This window comes from Ostrea edulis, chromosome 7 (genome assembly GCF_947568905.1).
Source record: "Ostrea edulis chromosome 7, xbOstEdul1.1, whole genome shotgun sequence".
Taxonomy (NCBI): Eukaryota; Metazoa; Mollusca; class Bivalvia; order Ostreida; family Ostreidae; genus Ostrea; species Ostrea edulis.
This window is the reverse complement of record NC_079170.1, coordinates 35,037,934-35,053,679: the sequence shown is the minus strand read 5'-3', so window position 1 is coordinate 35,053,679 and position 15,746 is coordinate 35,037,934. Positions and strand designations below refer to the sequence as shown.

Below are 15,746 nucleotides of genomic sequence, written 5' to 3'. Positions count from 1 at the left end.
ACTAATTATATCATTAATATACATTCCTAAAAACAAGTGCATGTAGCAAGTTTAAATTTTCAATTTTGGGTCGATTAAGGGCTTGCAAGAACACCAAACATGCATAAAATTAAACTATATAGAGAGAGGGGAAGAAATCCGAATGATAGATATTCTACACCAAGCCTCCATTTCAAATACAATATAACATAGGGACAGCGGACGTGTATGTAGACACGATAGACAGAAAATACAGCCATGGCGGACGTGTATGTAGAAACGATAGACAGAAAATACAGCCATGGCGGACGTGTATGTAGACACGATAGACAGAAAATACAGCCATGGCGGATGTGTATGTAGACACGATAGACAGAAAATACAGCCATGGCGGACGTGTATGTAGACACGATAGACAGAAAATACAGCCATGGCGGACGTGTATGTAGACACGATAGACAGAAAATACAGCCATGGCGGACGTGTATGTAGAAACGATAGACAGAAAATACAGCCATGGCGGACGTGTATGTAGACACGATAGACAGAAAATACAGCCATGGCGGACGTGTATGTAGACACGATAGACAGAAAATACAGCCATGGCGGACGTGTATGTAGACACGATAGACAGAAAATACAGCCATGACATTCATCTACACATCCTGTGATCTAGCATTACACAAAACAATCCTAAATATGTCTTCAAGACATATCATTACTTATCAATAGCGATGAATTATTCATTTTGTAACCGGGTTTCTAAATAAATATAAATGACATACAAGTTTCTTTTCAGTAGTACACAGTATGATGTGCTATGTATTGGTCTGGTTTCCTCCATGAAGTGCAAAAATGGAGTGGTGGGGGCGGGGATCTATGAAAATTTACATAATATACACTGTAAGTTTGAAATCAAATAAAATGCATGCATGATAGAGAAGAAATCCACTCGCTGATATTTTCGACAATTTAACCGAACATTTTTACCCAGATTTATTCTCCTGTTTCTCAAAGAATCAATAAAGAAAATATTCATTGAATACACAGGAAAATATATCGCTTGGGCTCGAAGTGTAAATATAATCGGGATCAAAATACTTGTTAAAGAAGATATAAACAACAACGTTATAAATGTCTGCGCCCACGTGAAAACACATGTTCTATTGGGAGGCACATTTTGAATCCATTTCAAGACAGGGGCAGACCGATAATGGAGGGAATTCCTTACAAACGGTAAATCCACTCAACAGTTCAAAAGATTCAATCAAAAATATATATCCAGTTGTAACTTATTGGAAATGTTTCTTTGTTTTTTTTATTTACTTTTTTTTCTTGATTTACCGGTAACATCCAACAGCTATTTAACTTAGACTTAACCACACTGTCGCAAGTCCTTTATAGCATATCAATTTAACACCTCCAGAAGCACTCGTACAGTTTGTGACCGGACACGTACGTTGTCGGGGGCGATCATCTATCATCCTAATAGGTCTATCGTTTACAGTGTAGAGTAAGATGGTCCTCTCTCCCAACGATCTATAACATACAGATCAATATGCGTACATAATATAAGCGTATCATGAGATGCCTACGATCTTGACATAAGATATAGACTAAAACTGTACTAAAATTTCACGTGTGTGTATGTACTTCTATGGGTTACCGCCCTTTGGCCTTGTGGCGTGTTGATACTTTATTTCCAGCTACACTATTTGTAAGCCTAATAGAAAGATTTATGACTGATAATCAGACTGTTTTCCACATCGAAATTCAGTTCGTTTTTAAATGTCCACCAACTCTGTCAGGGTAAGCCATATTAAGGTCAAATATCTCTAACAATGCACACGTAAAATTACTAATTATTTATTAATTAGTCAATGGCTTGTTTTACCTAGATACACCTATCAACACTATGTCCCTTTGCGGGGTCAGTCATAGGTCAATCGGTGAACAGTCCAGATTTCCTTCTTTACCCTACTAAATGTTAGAGATTACTACTGTGAATTATAGCTAATTGTCAAAGTTATACTAGCTCTCATTTTTGGTATCGAAATTTTATTGTTGCAAAATTGTGATTTGTTATTTCAATGACAGAAAAAAATAAGGTTTATAAACTTTTGTTATTAGTATAAATTTGTGTTAGAATTAAACATATCCAGAGACTCTGAATGAAGTAAAATTACATTATTGTCTTCTGTACAAAAATTGATTTCTTTATAATGCTATATATATTCAATACAACCGAAATCTTTATTTTGATAAAATCTTTGACTTAATTTTTTGTTTGGGGGCACATACCGGTACATCAGATATACATTAATATTATATCAAGAGAAAACAAAAACAAAAAAAGAAACAAAGCATATAAGCTGAAGGTATGTGGGATGAGAGAGAGAGAGAGAGAGAGAGAGAGAGAGAGAGAGAGAGAGAGAGAGAGAACACAGAAGGTTCCCTGGATTCCATTGGCCATCAAACGTTTCCTTTCCTTAGACTTAATTTTGATTTTATCAATTACTCTGGTTAAAATTACGTACAAAACTATTGTAATAGCACATTTTTATAACAAAATTAAATTTTCAGATTGATAGCTATTATAACTTTAAGTTTCATACAAGCATATAGATTGTCATTATTGTAGTTAACTGCAATTGATGGGAAAATAATATAAAGGCTAACGAAGGGAAATAAAGTACTTTTTAACCGAGAAATGACGGACAAGGGACGTAACTTGTGCGAAGTGTTGGAAGGTGTATTCCAACAAGAATGGCATATTCTAAGAGCAAAGAGGACCCCCCCCCCCAAAAAAAAAGCTTGTCCACGCTTCATCGGGTTGGGTTCGGGGGGGGGGGGGGTGGATGGCAACGTCTGATGTCGCACAATTACGTACAAACCTCATTCATATGTGTATAATACGTCTAGTATGCAATGCTTGACATGTAAAAATTATAAAGACGCCGAACCAGCGGGGATTTCTCCTGTTCATATATATACCCAGGGACCCATTAAATCATACAATTAGGGGTTTTAGTCATCGGTCTGGTTTCCGTCTGACGGAACTTTCTGCAATAACAATACAGTGTGTGTACAATCTATGACTTTATTTATAACCACGTGAATATTTATGTGAAAGCAAATATTACTAGTCATGCTAGTGGGGCGCTCCACATTTAAAAAGCAGTTAATATCAGTTTATTGTACATTTACTTTCTCCTGTGGCTGTAGATTAAGGAGGAATAACACACACACAAAAATTGATATGGATGAAAAAGTTAAGGACATCAACGATAATATTTCAAAATTGAAAACTTTCAAATTTACCCCCCATTCATTCAAAAAATGCAGTAATATGATATCTTAAAAACCCTTACTGGATTCGAATCCGTGATCTGCAGAGCAGTAGTCAACACGTTAAATAACTGAGCTACCCAGTTAGGTATTAAATTTAACAGGAACATACAAGTATTGCTGATGTTTTAAAATGAAGTCCGCCATTATGACGGGTAGTACACCTCCTTAAACACTGTGGACAATAGCGTAAATTTTGTACCGCGTGAAGACTCAGACTGATAACGGCATATAAGTTATTAATGGCGTCCGTGTCAGTCAGTCATTACTACGAAAGAGAGGGGCGAAGAGTTACGGAGAGAGAAGTATAACGATTTGTAAAATCAGACGATTTTATATTCCAATATCGCGTGAGATGAGCTGGGGCTGAGAGAATGGTCTGGGGTCGGGGTTAGATAATGAAATGATTGAGAAGTTAGTACGTGCGTTTACCGTGTTAAGTTGTCGGTGTATGCGAGTGACAGTCTCAATTAGCGGGCATCAATTAACCAGGGTGAAATACGAAAGATGCTGTAGTGAGATCCGAGCTATACATTGTTTCAAGAAAATAATGTGGTTTTCTATAATCATCTCCGAAGAATAAATGAGTGATACGAGAAGTTTTGGAAGTAATTCAAGAGTTAAACATCCGGATGAACGGTTTGAAATTTTATTTGCTCGTGATCAGAACATAGACGGATGGTATTTGGAAGATTTTTACTAATCTCAAACTCGTGTCAGATGCTCAAAAAAAAAAACCCTACTCTGTTCTGTTTTTATTTTTTGACGTTTAACACATTTTAACGGATGTTGTCGACATTCTTCGTTGGATAACTACAGGGCATATAAACAATTGAATTCAGTTGTACTTTGTTATGCAAAAGTGGATTAAGCTTGGAGAGTTCCACTCGTGTTATGACGGAGAACAAATGAGAGAGAAACCTTAATCTGCAGCAATGGAATTATTCACATTAATTTATAACTATTTCAGGAAGAAATTCGATGATAATTTCGATGAATCTCGGAGTATTACGAGCGATGTTGATGAACAGACCAAACCCACAGACAGCCAGGACAAAGAGTATTTCCAGTGAGTAGAACTGTTGTGTTCGTTTCAATAATTCACTATTATTTGCAAGAATGAAGTAATGTATGTTCAGCGTTTCATATACAACAGAGCCTTCGGGTAGGAAATCGATATTTCAACACCCCCAACACCACCCCTTTTCCACAAGTGCCCTTTCCGGAACCTCGTGTAGGCTAAAATCTTAAAATTCTTGTGTATTCCAGTCAGGTCAATTATAGTGGACTAATTGTTGACCATCATTACCATTTTCGTGGGGTTAGGTTTGAGGTCCATTTTATAATGAATCCTAGACTACAATTAAACTTTTTTTTTTTATTGATGAAAACAAAATTGTTATAATTTGTGTAAAATTTATGTGAAAATGTGGTTGTGTTATATATATATATATATATATATATATATATATATATTCCTTTTCTTTCTCCCTGTGAGTTGCTATCAATTTGTAAAACAGAAAAAAAATAGATGCATCATAAATGAATTTGCACAGAGTATTTCTGGACTCCAGTTAATGAGGCCTTTTGTACAATAGTTGCCTGATCACTGGATTACATGCTAGATTACATCTTATTTCTGAAACAAGTGTTAAATAAACAGCGCAGTAACATCTCGCTGTAGCTGAGGAAATCTTATCAACGTGCTCCGTCTGAAGCGACCGAGACTGACGAAGTAGCAGTGATCTCAATCTACCATTTAAATAAAGCGGAATTCAATATTAATTAGATAAAGACACGTCCAAGGACGAACAAGCGATCATTATACATTATGTATATATAAGATTCTGTCTATAAACACCGTTCGTTTTAGTTTAAGCAATATTTATTCAATAATCGGATGGCTTAGTGGATATGAACCCTCTCTATCTCCATTTTGTTTTCATGGTACATATTTCATAGAGATTCAATTGATTGTAAGACGGGGTTGCACTTATTTGCAGTTAAGAGTGTTCCCTAATCAAGAAGCTAATAGATTTGTCTGTATTCAGAGTTGTTTGGATGTCAATAATGACAAGCCAGTGTTATAAAGGGATTTCTGGGTCTGTTACGTTTACACGACGCGATACAAATTCCGATGGATATATGTTTGTAGATAGTGCGCTATCTTAGTAACCGGGGTCCGTCTTCACAGTAGAATATTTATAGACTTTGTTTTTCACTTCAATTGTTTTAACATTGAAGTCCTCGGGATTACTTACTCTCAGACTACTCGTCTCGACGAGGAGTGTTGTTCGTGGTACGAATAATTACTAAACAGCGTTCTCAATACGTTCTAGAGCAACCCTCCTTTATTTTATTGTTTATAAGATGGCGGGCTAACAGGTACGGGCGATAAGATAATAAAGTGCACTTACACTTAATATCAAACACAGAAATAGGAGGATCAGCTACTCCAAGTTCGGTTCAAGAGCAACGGACGCGCGCCTGATGCACGAGCATGGAATATCCATCTCCCAAGATTGCATTCACGTGTTACGAGAGTTGAGAGAGAGAGAGAGAGAGAGAGAGAGAGAGAGAGAGACCTTTAGGCAGTATTTCAATACGATGGACATATTTAGGAGATGTTTGAATATGATAAACACGTTTAGGGAATGTTTCAGTACGATGAACATGTTTAGGGGATATTTCAGTACGATGAACACTTTTATGGAATGTTTCAGTACGATGAATACGTTTAGGCAGTATTTCAGTACGATGAAAATGTTTAAAAAGGCATGACCACGATTTGATCAGGATTTCTTCTCACATTTCAGCTTAGATATTTCACCTTAGGTATTTGTAATGCGCAACTGAAACCTGAATGTCGGTCGTTACGTTACATGTGTGTTACAGAGCTCACAAATTCTTTGTTATGTAAACAAGACATATGCCTTTCTTAGCTCACCTGAGCTTTTCTGATCAAAATTTGTCCGGTGTCTGTCGGCGTCGTTGTAAACTTTTCACATTTTCATCTTCTCCAGAACCGCGGGGTCAATTTCAACCAAACGTGGCCAAAAGCATCCTTGGGTGAAGGGCTCTCACGTTTGTTCAAATGAAGATTCATGTCCCCTTCAAAGGGGAGATAATCACATAAATGCAAAATTAGGGTAGGATCATTTAAAAATCTTCTTCTCAAGAACCAATGAGACAAAAGAGTTGCGATTTACATGAAAGCTTCCTGACATAGTGCAAATTTAAGTTTGTTCAAATTGTGGACCCCGGGAGTAGGTTGGGGTCACAATAGGGGATCAAAGTTTTACATGGGAATAGATAGAGAAAATCTTTAAAAATCTTCTTCTCAAAAACCAATGGGCCAGAAGAGCTGACATTTACATAAAAGCTTCCTGACATAGTGCAGATTCAAATTTGTTCAAATTATGGCCCCTGGGTGTAGGTTGGCGCCGCAATAGGGGATCAAAGTTTTACATAGATATATATAGGGAAAATCTTTAAAAATCTTCCTTCTCAAGAACCACTGAGCCAGAAGAGCTGAGATTTACATAAAATCTTCCTGACAGTGCAGATTTAAATTGGTTCAGATCATGGCCTCCGGGGATAGGGTTGGGGCCACGATAGGGGATTAAATAGAGAAAATCTTTGAAAATCTTCTTCCCAAGAACCATTGGGTCAAAGAAGTTGACATTTACATGAAAGCTTTCTGACATAGTGCAGATTCAAGTTTGTAAAAATCATGGCCTCCAGGGGCAGGTTGGGGCCACAATAGCGACTAAGGTTTTACATGTATATATATATATATATATATATATATATATATATATATATATATATATATAAGGGCCAAGGTGACTCAGGTGAGCGATGTGGTCCATGGGCCTCTTCATTTTTTTTTTATACTTCATTTATATATCTAACGTTTTTGATGAAATCCTTTTCAATCATATAATTCCTAAGCACTTTTAATTATTGAACTATGACATCTGTTTCAAACCATTAATCAGCACTATCTATTATATTGCGATATTTATACCATGCATGTAAAATTGACCTCCGACATGCGGAGTTTAGTGACTGATGGAAATACCCTATATAATGCAGCGGAACACGGAAATTGAAAGCGCTTTCGGATCCAATCGTGGCTCTTCCCCTTTAAATACCTGCGGGAGCTCTTGATATGAAAATGATACGCGGCTTTATATTGTTTGTTAACATCTGCACAAGTAACGGATTTTCTTCTTTTTCATATCTAGAAGTTATGCAGATGTTGGGATCCATGAAGACATGTTAAATGATGCGGTTAGAACAAACGCTTACAGGTCTGTGTAAAAGCTTGTCACAAATATAAAGGGACTGATTCACGATTTCCCCCCAAAACTTTGTTTTTCACTTTTAATGATCAAAATCCACTGCCTAATGTGTTTCACGAAACATTCAGGTTATACATCATCACAGAAGCTCAATTTAGAGAATTTATTATTTTTTTCGTAAACAAAGATTGCGGTATGTTATTGTTTACGAAGTTTTAAAAAGAAATGGATATCGATCTAAGTTTATTATATCTATCACATTTCAAGTATTTGTTAGGTAAAATGTGTCATTTAAAAGTCAAATTTCTGACTGTGCAAAATTAAGATGCTTTCTATCACAAAGTTAACATATCACTAGTTTATTTGTAAACATAAAAAGACTAAAGTTTTAGTTTACATAACACAGAGTTAAAGCTGAAATATTGCTTTTGCTTTTGCACTGAGAAGGTCAAACTTTGGCTGTCAACATTAAATGAGTGATATTTTTAATGTTTAACGTCAAAAATGAAATTTAAAAAAAAAAAAAAGAAATCATGAACCAATCCCATTAACAATATTTGAATTCGAAACATGCATGTACAATGACAAAAGGATGTTTGCGCTTCACAAAACTTCGGTTTCTTCCGGGGCTTGTTGAGGATATTTTGCGCCTTAACTAGAGAGGAAAATTAAATTATTTAAATAGATTACGTTTTACGCAAGGTCCCAAACTGTTCATAAACGTCATTCGATTTTCGGGAAAAACTCTTAGAGGACTATTTGTCAAGGGAATACGAGGATAGTGGTAAAGGGGGGATAATTACTTCATGCTAGAAGCACATGTGCTTAATTTGTTTATACTGAGTGGGTTTGCTGGGAAAAAGAAGAAGCTCATCTCGGCCGCATGCCAGACATAGAATCTTCAAACGCTAACAAGATTTTATATCCCGGCGATGACTGATTTGTCTAAAGCTGCTTGAACCGATATTTATGTCATGTTCTAACTGTTTTTGACAGATATGCCATATTGAAGAACTACGAGAAGATCAGAGGAAAAGTAGTGGCAGATGTTGGGGCGGGCACAGGGATACTAAGCGTGTTTTGTGTACAGGCCGGGGCAAAAAAAGGTATACTTAGCGTGTTTTGTGTACAGGGCAGGACAAAAAAAAAGGTATACTGAGAGTGTTTTGTGTACAGAGCGGGACAATAAAATATTTTGAGTGTGTTTTGTGTACAGAACGGGGCAAAATGAAAAAAGGTATACTAAATGTGTTCTGTGTACAGGCCAGGACAAAAAGGGTACACCAAGTGTGTACAGGCTGGGACCCAAGAAAGGGTATACTAAGTGTGTTCTGTGTACAGGGTGGGGCATAAAACGTACACGAAGTGTGTTTTGTGTTCGGGTTGGGGCAATAAAAGTATGCCGAGTGTGTTCTATGTACAGGGCAGAGCAAAAAATGTATTCTGAGTTTGTTTTGTGTTCAGGTTGGGGCAAAAAAAGTATATTAAGTGTGTTCTGTGTACAGGCCAAAGCTTAGTACAAATGTACGTGTACGAGGGCTGTCCCGTAAAATCGTGGACAGTGCATTTTTAATAATAATGAAAAAAGCACATACTAATATGAAATTTTTAGCTAGTGTTTATAATATTTGAATATGAATTTATTCGTTTGATAAAACGTAGACAAAAATAAGAGTTTTGTTATACTCGAATATGGGCAAGGTATGGTCCTACAGCGCACGAAAAAAAAAGGGGGGGGGTCATAAGAGAATATGTAGGTAATATTTCAAAATGATATGAATCAAATAAATCAAGTTGCGGTAAAAATTATTTTATGTCACTACATGTATCAATTATAGCGTTATTTTGAGAATTTGCGTCATTTTTGGCAGTTTCCCCAAGTATTTGAAATGCAATAATGGTAGATCTAAACGGGAGAGACGGAAAATGGCGACGTTCGATGACGTTCCAGCGCACCGGGGAGCAATGCAGTTCTGTGTAGATTTAGAAATGACGCCTGTACAGACCAAAATACATGTATAGACAAACAGCTACTGGCAGCAGGGAAAGACGTTATCAATGTAGACCGGCGAAAACTGTCGTTGAGACTGTCTGTTTAGATGAACATTGTAAGAGTACCGTCCACGTCACACTGACGTCATACAAATGTACTTCAGAATGCTCTATGTGTGTGAGAGGTCCCTCCTCTGATTTAGGTGGACCACCTCCTCTGATTTAGGTGGACCAGTTCAAGTCCATCCGTGAAATTTATCTACCTGAAATTTGTGAAGTATATTGAAGAATAATGGACTAAAGGGTAGTGAAAATTTAGAACACGGTGTAGATAATTTTTTACTTCAGATATGAATTAGTCCACGAATTTACTGAAGAACTTTCGCGTGTTCTGTGTGCAGGTTGGAGCGAAAATCTGTGCACAGGCCTGAGCGAAAATCTAGCTGTGTACAGACCGGAGCGAAAAAAGGCACAACTTTCAGCTTTTTTTAGGAAAATCGAATTCAAAAGCTAAAATTTTACAAACGGAGTACAACTCATTCTTAACAATAGAGTTGAAACAGAGCACACGCTATGTCGGCTCGGTCATTTTCCCCAGTCATCCGCCATCCACCACAACGCTACAATCAACCTATCAATCAATCAATCAATGCTTTATTCTCCTAAATGTACAGTCATACATTACAGACAGGAGGTTGAAAAATACAGAAGACTGCATATACAACATGTACAGGAATAAATATTTCTATATAACTATGTATAAAGTGGAGAAAGGTTAATTCAACAAATGAACATTACCACGAGGCCAAGTTATATCCTAATGAAATTATTAAAGCTACGTAAGGTCCACATTTTCCTTTACAACAAATAGAAATGTACATAAACTTTTCAGTAGTGCAAGATTTGTTGATGTAAATAGTTTGTGGAATTTTATATTTTGATTCTTTGTTAGATTTTCAGACAATAAAGCTTTTCTGGCATTTGTTAAATTATGCTGTGTACACTCAAAAATGTAATGATATTCATCTCCTACTTTGTTTTAATTACATAAATAACAGAAACGTTGACTTCTAGGAGTATTATTCCATCTTCCATACTCAATGGGTAGTTTAAAATTATTACATCTAAATTTACATACTGCAGAGGAGGGATATAAACATATGTACCTCATGTACCATTGCTAATGGTTTCAGCGAATAAATGAAATGAGGGGTGGCTTGGGAGTGGAGGCATTGGCCTTGATTGTTGTATTTAGTTTGCAAGGTTTATTTACGTCGTTCTTTTCACAGACGAAAGTTCAAACCTGGCTTAGTGGAGTGGCCACTCTATGAAATATTGGTTATATGACAACATTGTGCTCTTGTAGCATTCCTACTAGCGGTGAATCCTTACATATGATTGTTTTCCCTCCTTAAAGGATGAGGTGAAATAGCTATTGGATTCGACCTCTTTTTCCGTGGTCAACAAAAGCAATTTTACTGTACAAAAGTTTAAATTTTATACATAGATGGCTTCTGAATAGGTTATGCAGTTTTTTTTTTTACCTTAATTTTTTATTGGCATAATGAATACCGAAAAAAAACCTGAATTTTCAACAGACAGTTTTCGTCATGAAAATGATAAACAAAGTAGGTGAGTGTTGATAAAAAGAACAACATTCAATCGAGGGTTATGCTATGAATAGACCTCGTGCTTCCCCCGTTTACAAATCATGTGACATTATTCCCTCATTCTAAATTGTGTTAGAATCATGATTTTTTTATTTTATCAAATTTAGCTATGCATCGTTTTCACGCAATACTTATGCTGCATACATGTATGTGATTGATATTTTTAGCAAATGCATCGTGATATTGCTAATACCTTGAAACGTTTAAAACTATAAATTTTCAAAAACACATTCGTTCATAGATACCACCGCTGAAAAAATAAAATTAGAAACCAGTGCAAATCGTTTTGCTATTCAAATAGTAACTTTCTTCTAGATATTACGAAAATTAAATGTTGAACTGTTGTTTCGTTGAAACCCTAATTATGTTATGATGTATCAAAATTTTAAAAAATCCTCTCACCTTTTCTCGGGCTAGGGACAGACACTTCGAGCAGGTTTAGATTCTTGATTTCTTTTATCGATTTTTTCTTGAAGCAAAATGTTAAAAATATCTGAGATCGTATAATTATTTATAAAAAATACGTTCATTATTTATTTTCAAAAAATCTCTTGTTGCTGTGAAAATTGATGGACAGTATACGCAAGTCTTTCTTTTCGGTTAATTATATTACAGGTAGAATAATGAACCAAAAGATTTGCATGCAGTGTGCAAAATTTTGATAAAGAACTAGTGTATTCTAGTGCGTATTATGTAAAACAACGGAAATATTTAATCATTTGTTTAGAAAATTAGCTTCAGAAACGTCAACGTATTTCTGATACTGATAACTACACGTGTATATCGCTAAATACAATTTGGTGGATATATATATATATATATATATATATATATATATATATATATATATATATAAGAGTGTTTATGTTCCTAAAACAGCCGACAAGGCATCCGAATCACGTGATATGAAGCGAGTTGCTGTTCCAGGTAGGTCATTGAGTTCAATCAGGTTTCCATAATTGAGAGGCTCCAGGATATCGTCCATATTTCCAGATCTGTAAAAGTATGGGCGGGTCCAAATGCCTATATGAGAATTTCAGCCAATGAGGATGTACCGTTTGTTGTGAATGTATGCGCTGTGTGACATTTAAATCAAAGTATAAATGCTGTTGTAGTGTGTACAGATTTGTTATTTGTATACTTTTATTTTTGTAAACAGTTTATGCCATAGAAGGAAGCGCTCTGGCCACACAAACTCGACTTGTTGTTGCAGAAAACAAAATGTCCGATAGAATCACTGTGATACAAGGCAGGGCAGAGGTAGGATATTCAATAGCATTTGTTACAGTCGGTGTGACTGTACTATAAATGTACAGAGTGTACAGTGTAAATGTACAGAGTATAATGTCTTAGTGTACAGTGTATTATGTAAGTATACAGAGTGTAAAATGTAAGTGATCAGAGTGCAACACGTAAGTATACAGAGTGTAAGTGTACAGAGTGTACTATCTAATTGTACAGAGTGTATTATGTAAGTATACAGAGTGTAATGTGTAAGTGTACAGAGTGTAATGTGTAAGTATACAGAGTGTATTGTGTAAGTGTACAGAGTGTAATGTGTAAGTGTACAGAGTGTAATGTGTAAGTGTAGAGAGTGTACAGTGTAAATGTACAGCGTGTAATGTCTTAGTGTACAGAGTGTATTATGTAAGTGTACAGAGTATATTGTGTAAGTGTACAGAGTGTACTATGTAAGTGTACAGAGTGTAAGTGTACATAGTGTATTATGTTAGTGTACAGAGTGCATTATGTAAGTGTATAGAGTGTATTATGTAAGTGTACAGAGTGTATTGTGTAAGTGTACAGAGTGTATTATGTAAGTGTAGAGTGTATTGTGTAAGTGTACAGAGTGTATTATGTAAGTGTACAGTGTGTATTATGTAAGTGTACAGAGTGTATTATGTAAGTATGCAGAGTGTATTATGTAAGTGTACAGAGTGTAACATGTAAGTGTACAGAGTGTAATGTGTAAGTCTACAGAGTGTATTATGTAAGTGTACAGAGTACAATGTGTAAGTGTACAGAGTGTAGTGTGTAAGTATGCAGAGTGTATTATGTAAGTGTACAGAGTGTATTATGTAAGTGTACAGAGTGTTTTATGTAAGTATACAGAGTGTATTGTGTAAGTGTACAGAGTGTAATGTGTAAGTGTACAGAGTGTATTGTGTAAGTATACAGAGTGTATTGTGTAAGTGTACAGAGTGTATTGTGTAAGTATATAGAGTGTATTGTGTAAGTATACAGAGTGTAATGTGTAAGTGTACAGAGTATATTATGTAAGTATGCAGAGTGTATTATGTAAGTGTACAGGGTGTATTATGTAAGTGTACAGAATGTAATGTGTAAGTGTACAGAATATATGTAAGTGTACAAACTGTACTATGTAAGTGTACAGGGTTCACTATGTAAGTGTACATGGTTATATAGTTTTTGAAGGTTTGAAATTTAAGTTTAAAGATTCTGAATATGAACAAAAACACAATGTAAAATTGAAATGTTCCCACATGGTGTTTGAACTCCAGATTAAATAACCAAGAACAAAATCAATATTAAATGATGTCTATTCCCATTACAGGATGTCAGCTTGCCGGAAAAGGTTGATGTTATTGTCAGTGAATGGATGGTACGTTGAATCGGATACATGTACTAGATGTGCATTTTGTAGAAAGCCAGATTGACAATTCCATCTCTCTCCATGCTCTAATCACAAGTTCTCTGGGAAGATTTTTTAAGTTTTATAGAGCAGTGTAAGCGGTTATATTTCCTGATTGTGTATTGAGTGTTTAAGCTGTCTTTTTCAGGGCTATGCTTTGTTTTATGAGTCTATGTTACCGTCCGTGCTATACATCAGAGATCAATGGATGAAAAAGGTAAAAACCTACAGCTTATTTCACATTGATATACATGTATATAGCATATTGATAATTATCATATCTGGACATGCTCTATGCATGATTTTATGTTTATTTTTTACAAGGTGTGTCGTGGGTTTTAAGATCTATGATGTTCGAGTTGGACAACGTAACAATTCAGCACTTTTTGACACCCATGCTACTGTTTACCCATGTGATTGTTTGTCCGCATGTCTGTTCTGCTGTGTGATCGTTTGTCTTTATGATTGTTTGTCTGTGTGACTGTTTGTCTCCTCAGTTGATGATTTTACAGGTATAACTCCTCAGTTGATATTTCTTCTGTTGTAACTCCGTAGCCTGTCCGCAATTCCAAGTGAAGTTCTTAGGTAGTGATAGTCTGGATCCTCCCGACGCTTGTTTATACCCCATTCAAACGTCTGGACGCCTCTGATGAGATATCTAATTGGGAAAGGTTTTTCGAGGTGACGTAAGTCAGCCTCGTATGTCAGACCCCAGCTTCAATGGCGCCCTGTTTTAATCACTACCATTTGCGAAATCACTTTGATTTTTAATATAAGAAATTTGTTGTAACATATGCTAATGCAACGTAAAAGCTGTCACAATTCACTTTGAGATTGATATAGGATCCATATGTTTACCCTCTACGATAAGCGAGTTAAATAAGAATTTATGAAATCGCAATTTTTATCCCTTCGATATGAAACAAAGTCCACACATCAAAAGGAATCGCGAATTAGTGTTTAGGTTTGTAAACAAGATCAAAATTATTTGTCGTTTGCCAACATTTTATTCCACGATCTTAGAAAAACAGAATTGGACTGTAGGAAACGATTTGCATTGCTTCTGTATTCATTCGCATTTTCACATATAGACAGGGAAAACATGGTCTATTTTTCTCTAGGAATTCTGGGTAAACAGCTGTCTCCTCTTATGTCTGAAAATTATGTTAATTAGCCGATTTATCGCCTATCAAAAAATAGTTCACATTGATACTATGTTCCATTTTTATTAAACTGTTATATATAAATTCTGTTTTATGTCAGATTGAAGAAGTCTTCCTTGTATGTGATCTGTTGTATTTATCAAGCAGAAATTGTGTGTAATTAGAATTTTAATATTAAACTCTGCACTATTTCTCTGTATCCATACGCGCCACGCTATCCTATTTATCAACAAGGAGAAAACGTCTTGCCTGAGAGAACTGATATATTCTTGCCAACGCATTAACTCAAGATAATTATCTGAAACCCAATGTGTTAATTTCGTACAATTTTACCAAAATATTTCTTTTGGACGCATTTTTTGAGATTTTAATACTAAATCTGGGTGTAAACATGTAATCTTCGATCGAATGGCCGAGCGCCATTTCCCGCGCTCTTTCATGGTCAAGTCAGATAGCTGTAAACATTGATTAAGAAATATAAATGAACATGTTTTTGTGAATATATTTGTTATTCAAGAAAAGAACTCCATTGGAAGTAATATATTGGAAATCAAGTTTACATTTCTTTGTCACGAAATATGATTTATCTCAAGAGTTGAATGAATTATCTCAAGAGTTGACACTTGTTTTCAAG

General features: G+C 35.6%; 1 protein-coding gene across 1 annotated transcript in view; it reads left to right on the top strand.

Moving 5' to 3' along the window:
* Nucleotides 1-1,078: 1,078 nt before the first annotated feature.
* Nucleotides 1,079-15,746, top strand: part of LOC125655442 (protein arginine N-methyltransferase 6-like) — a 17,165-nt gene continuing 2,497 nt past the window's right edge. The window contains exons 1-7 of the mRNA XM_056145658.1: nucleotides 1,079-1,215; nucleotides 4,298-4,396; nucleotides 7,578-7,643; nucleotides 8,631-8,740; nucleotides 12,456-12,556; nucleotides 13,872-13,919; nucleotides 14,098-14,166. Coding sequence (XP_056001633.1) covers nucleotides 1,193-1,215; nucleotides 4,298-4,396; nucleotides 7,578-7,643; nucleotides 8,631-8,740; nucleotides 12,456-12,556; nucleotides 13,872-13,919; nucleotides 14,098-14,166 — 516 coding nt within the window. The 5' untranslated portion in view covers nucleotides 1,079-1,192. The remainder of the gene's footprint in view (nucleotides 1,216-4,297; nucleotides 4,397-7,577; nucleotides 7,644-8,630; nucleotides 8,741-12,455; nucleotides 12,557-13,871; nucleotides 13,920-14,097; nucleotides 14,167-15,746) is intronic.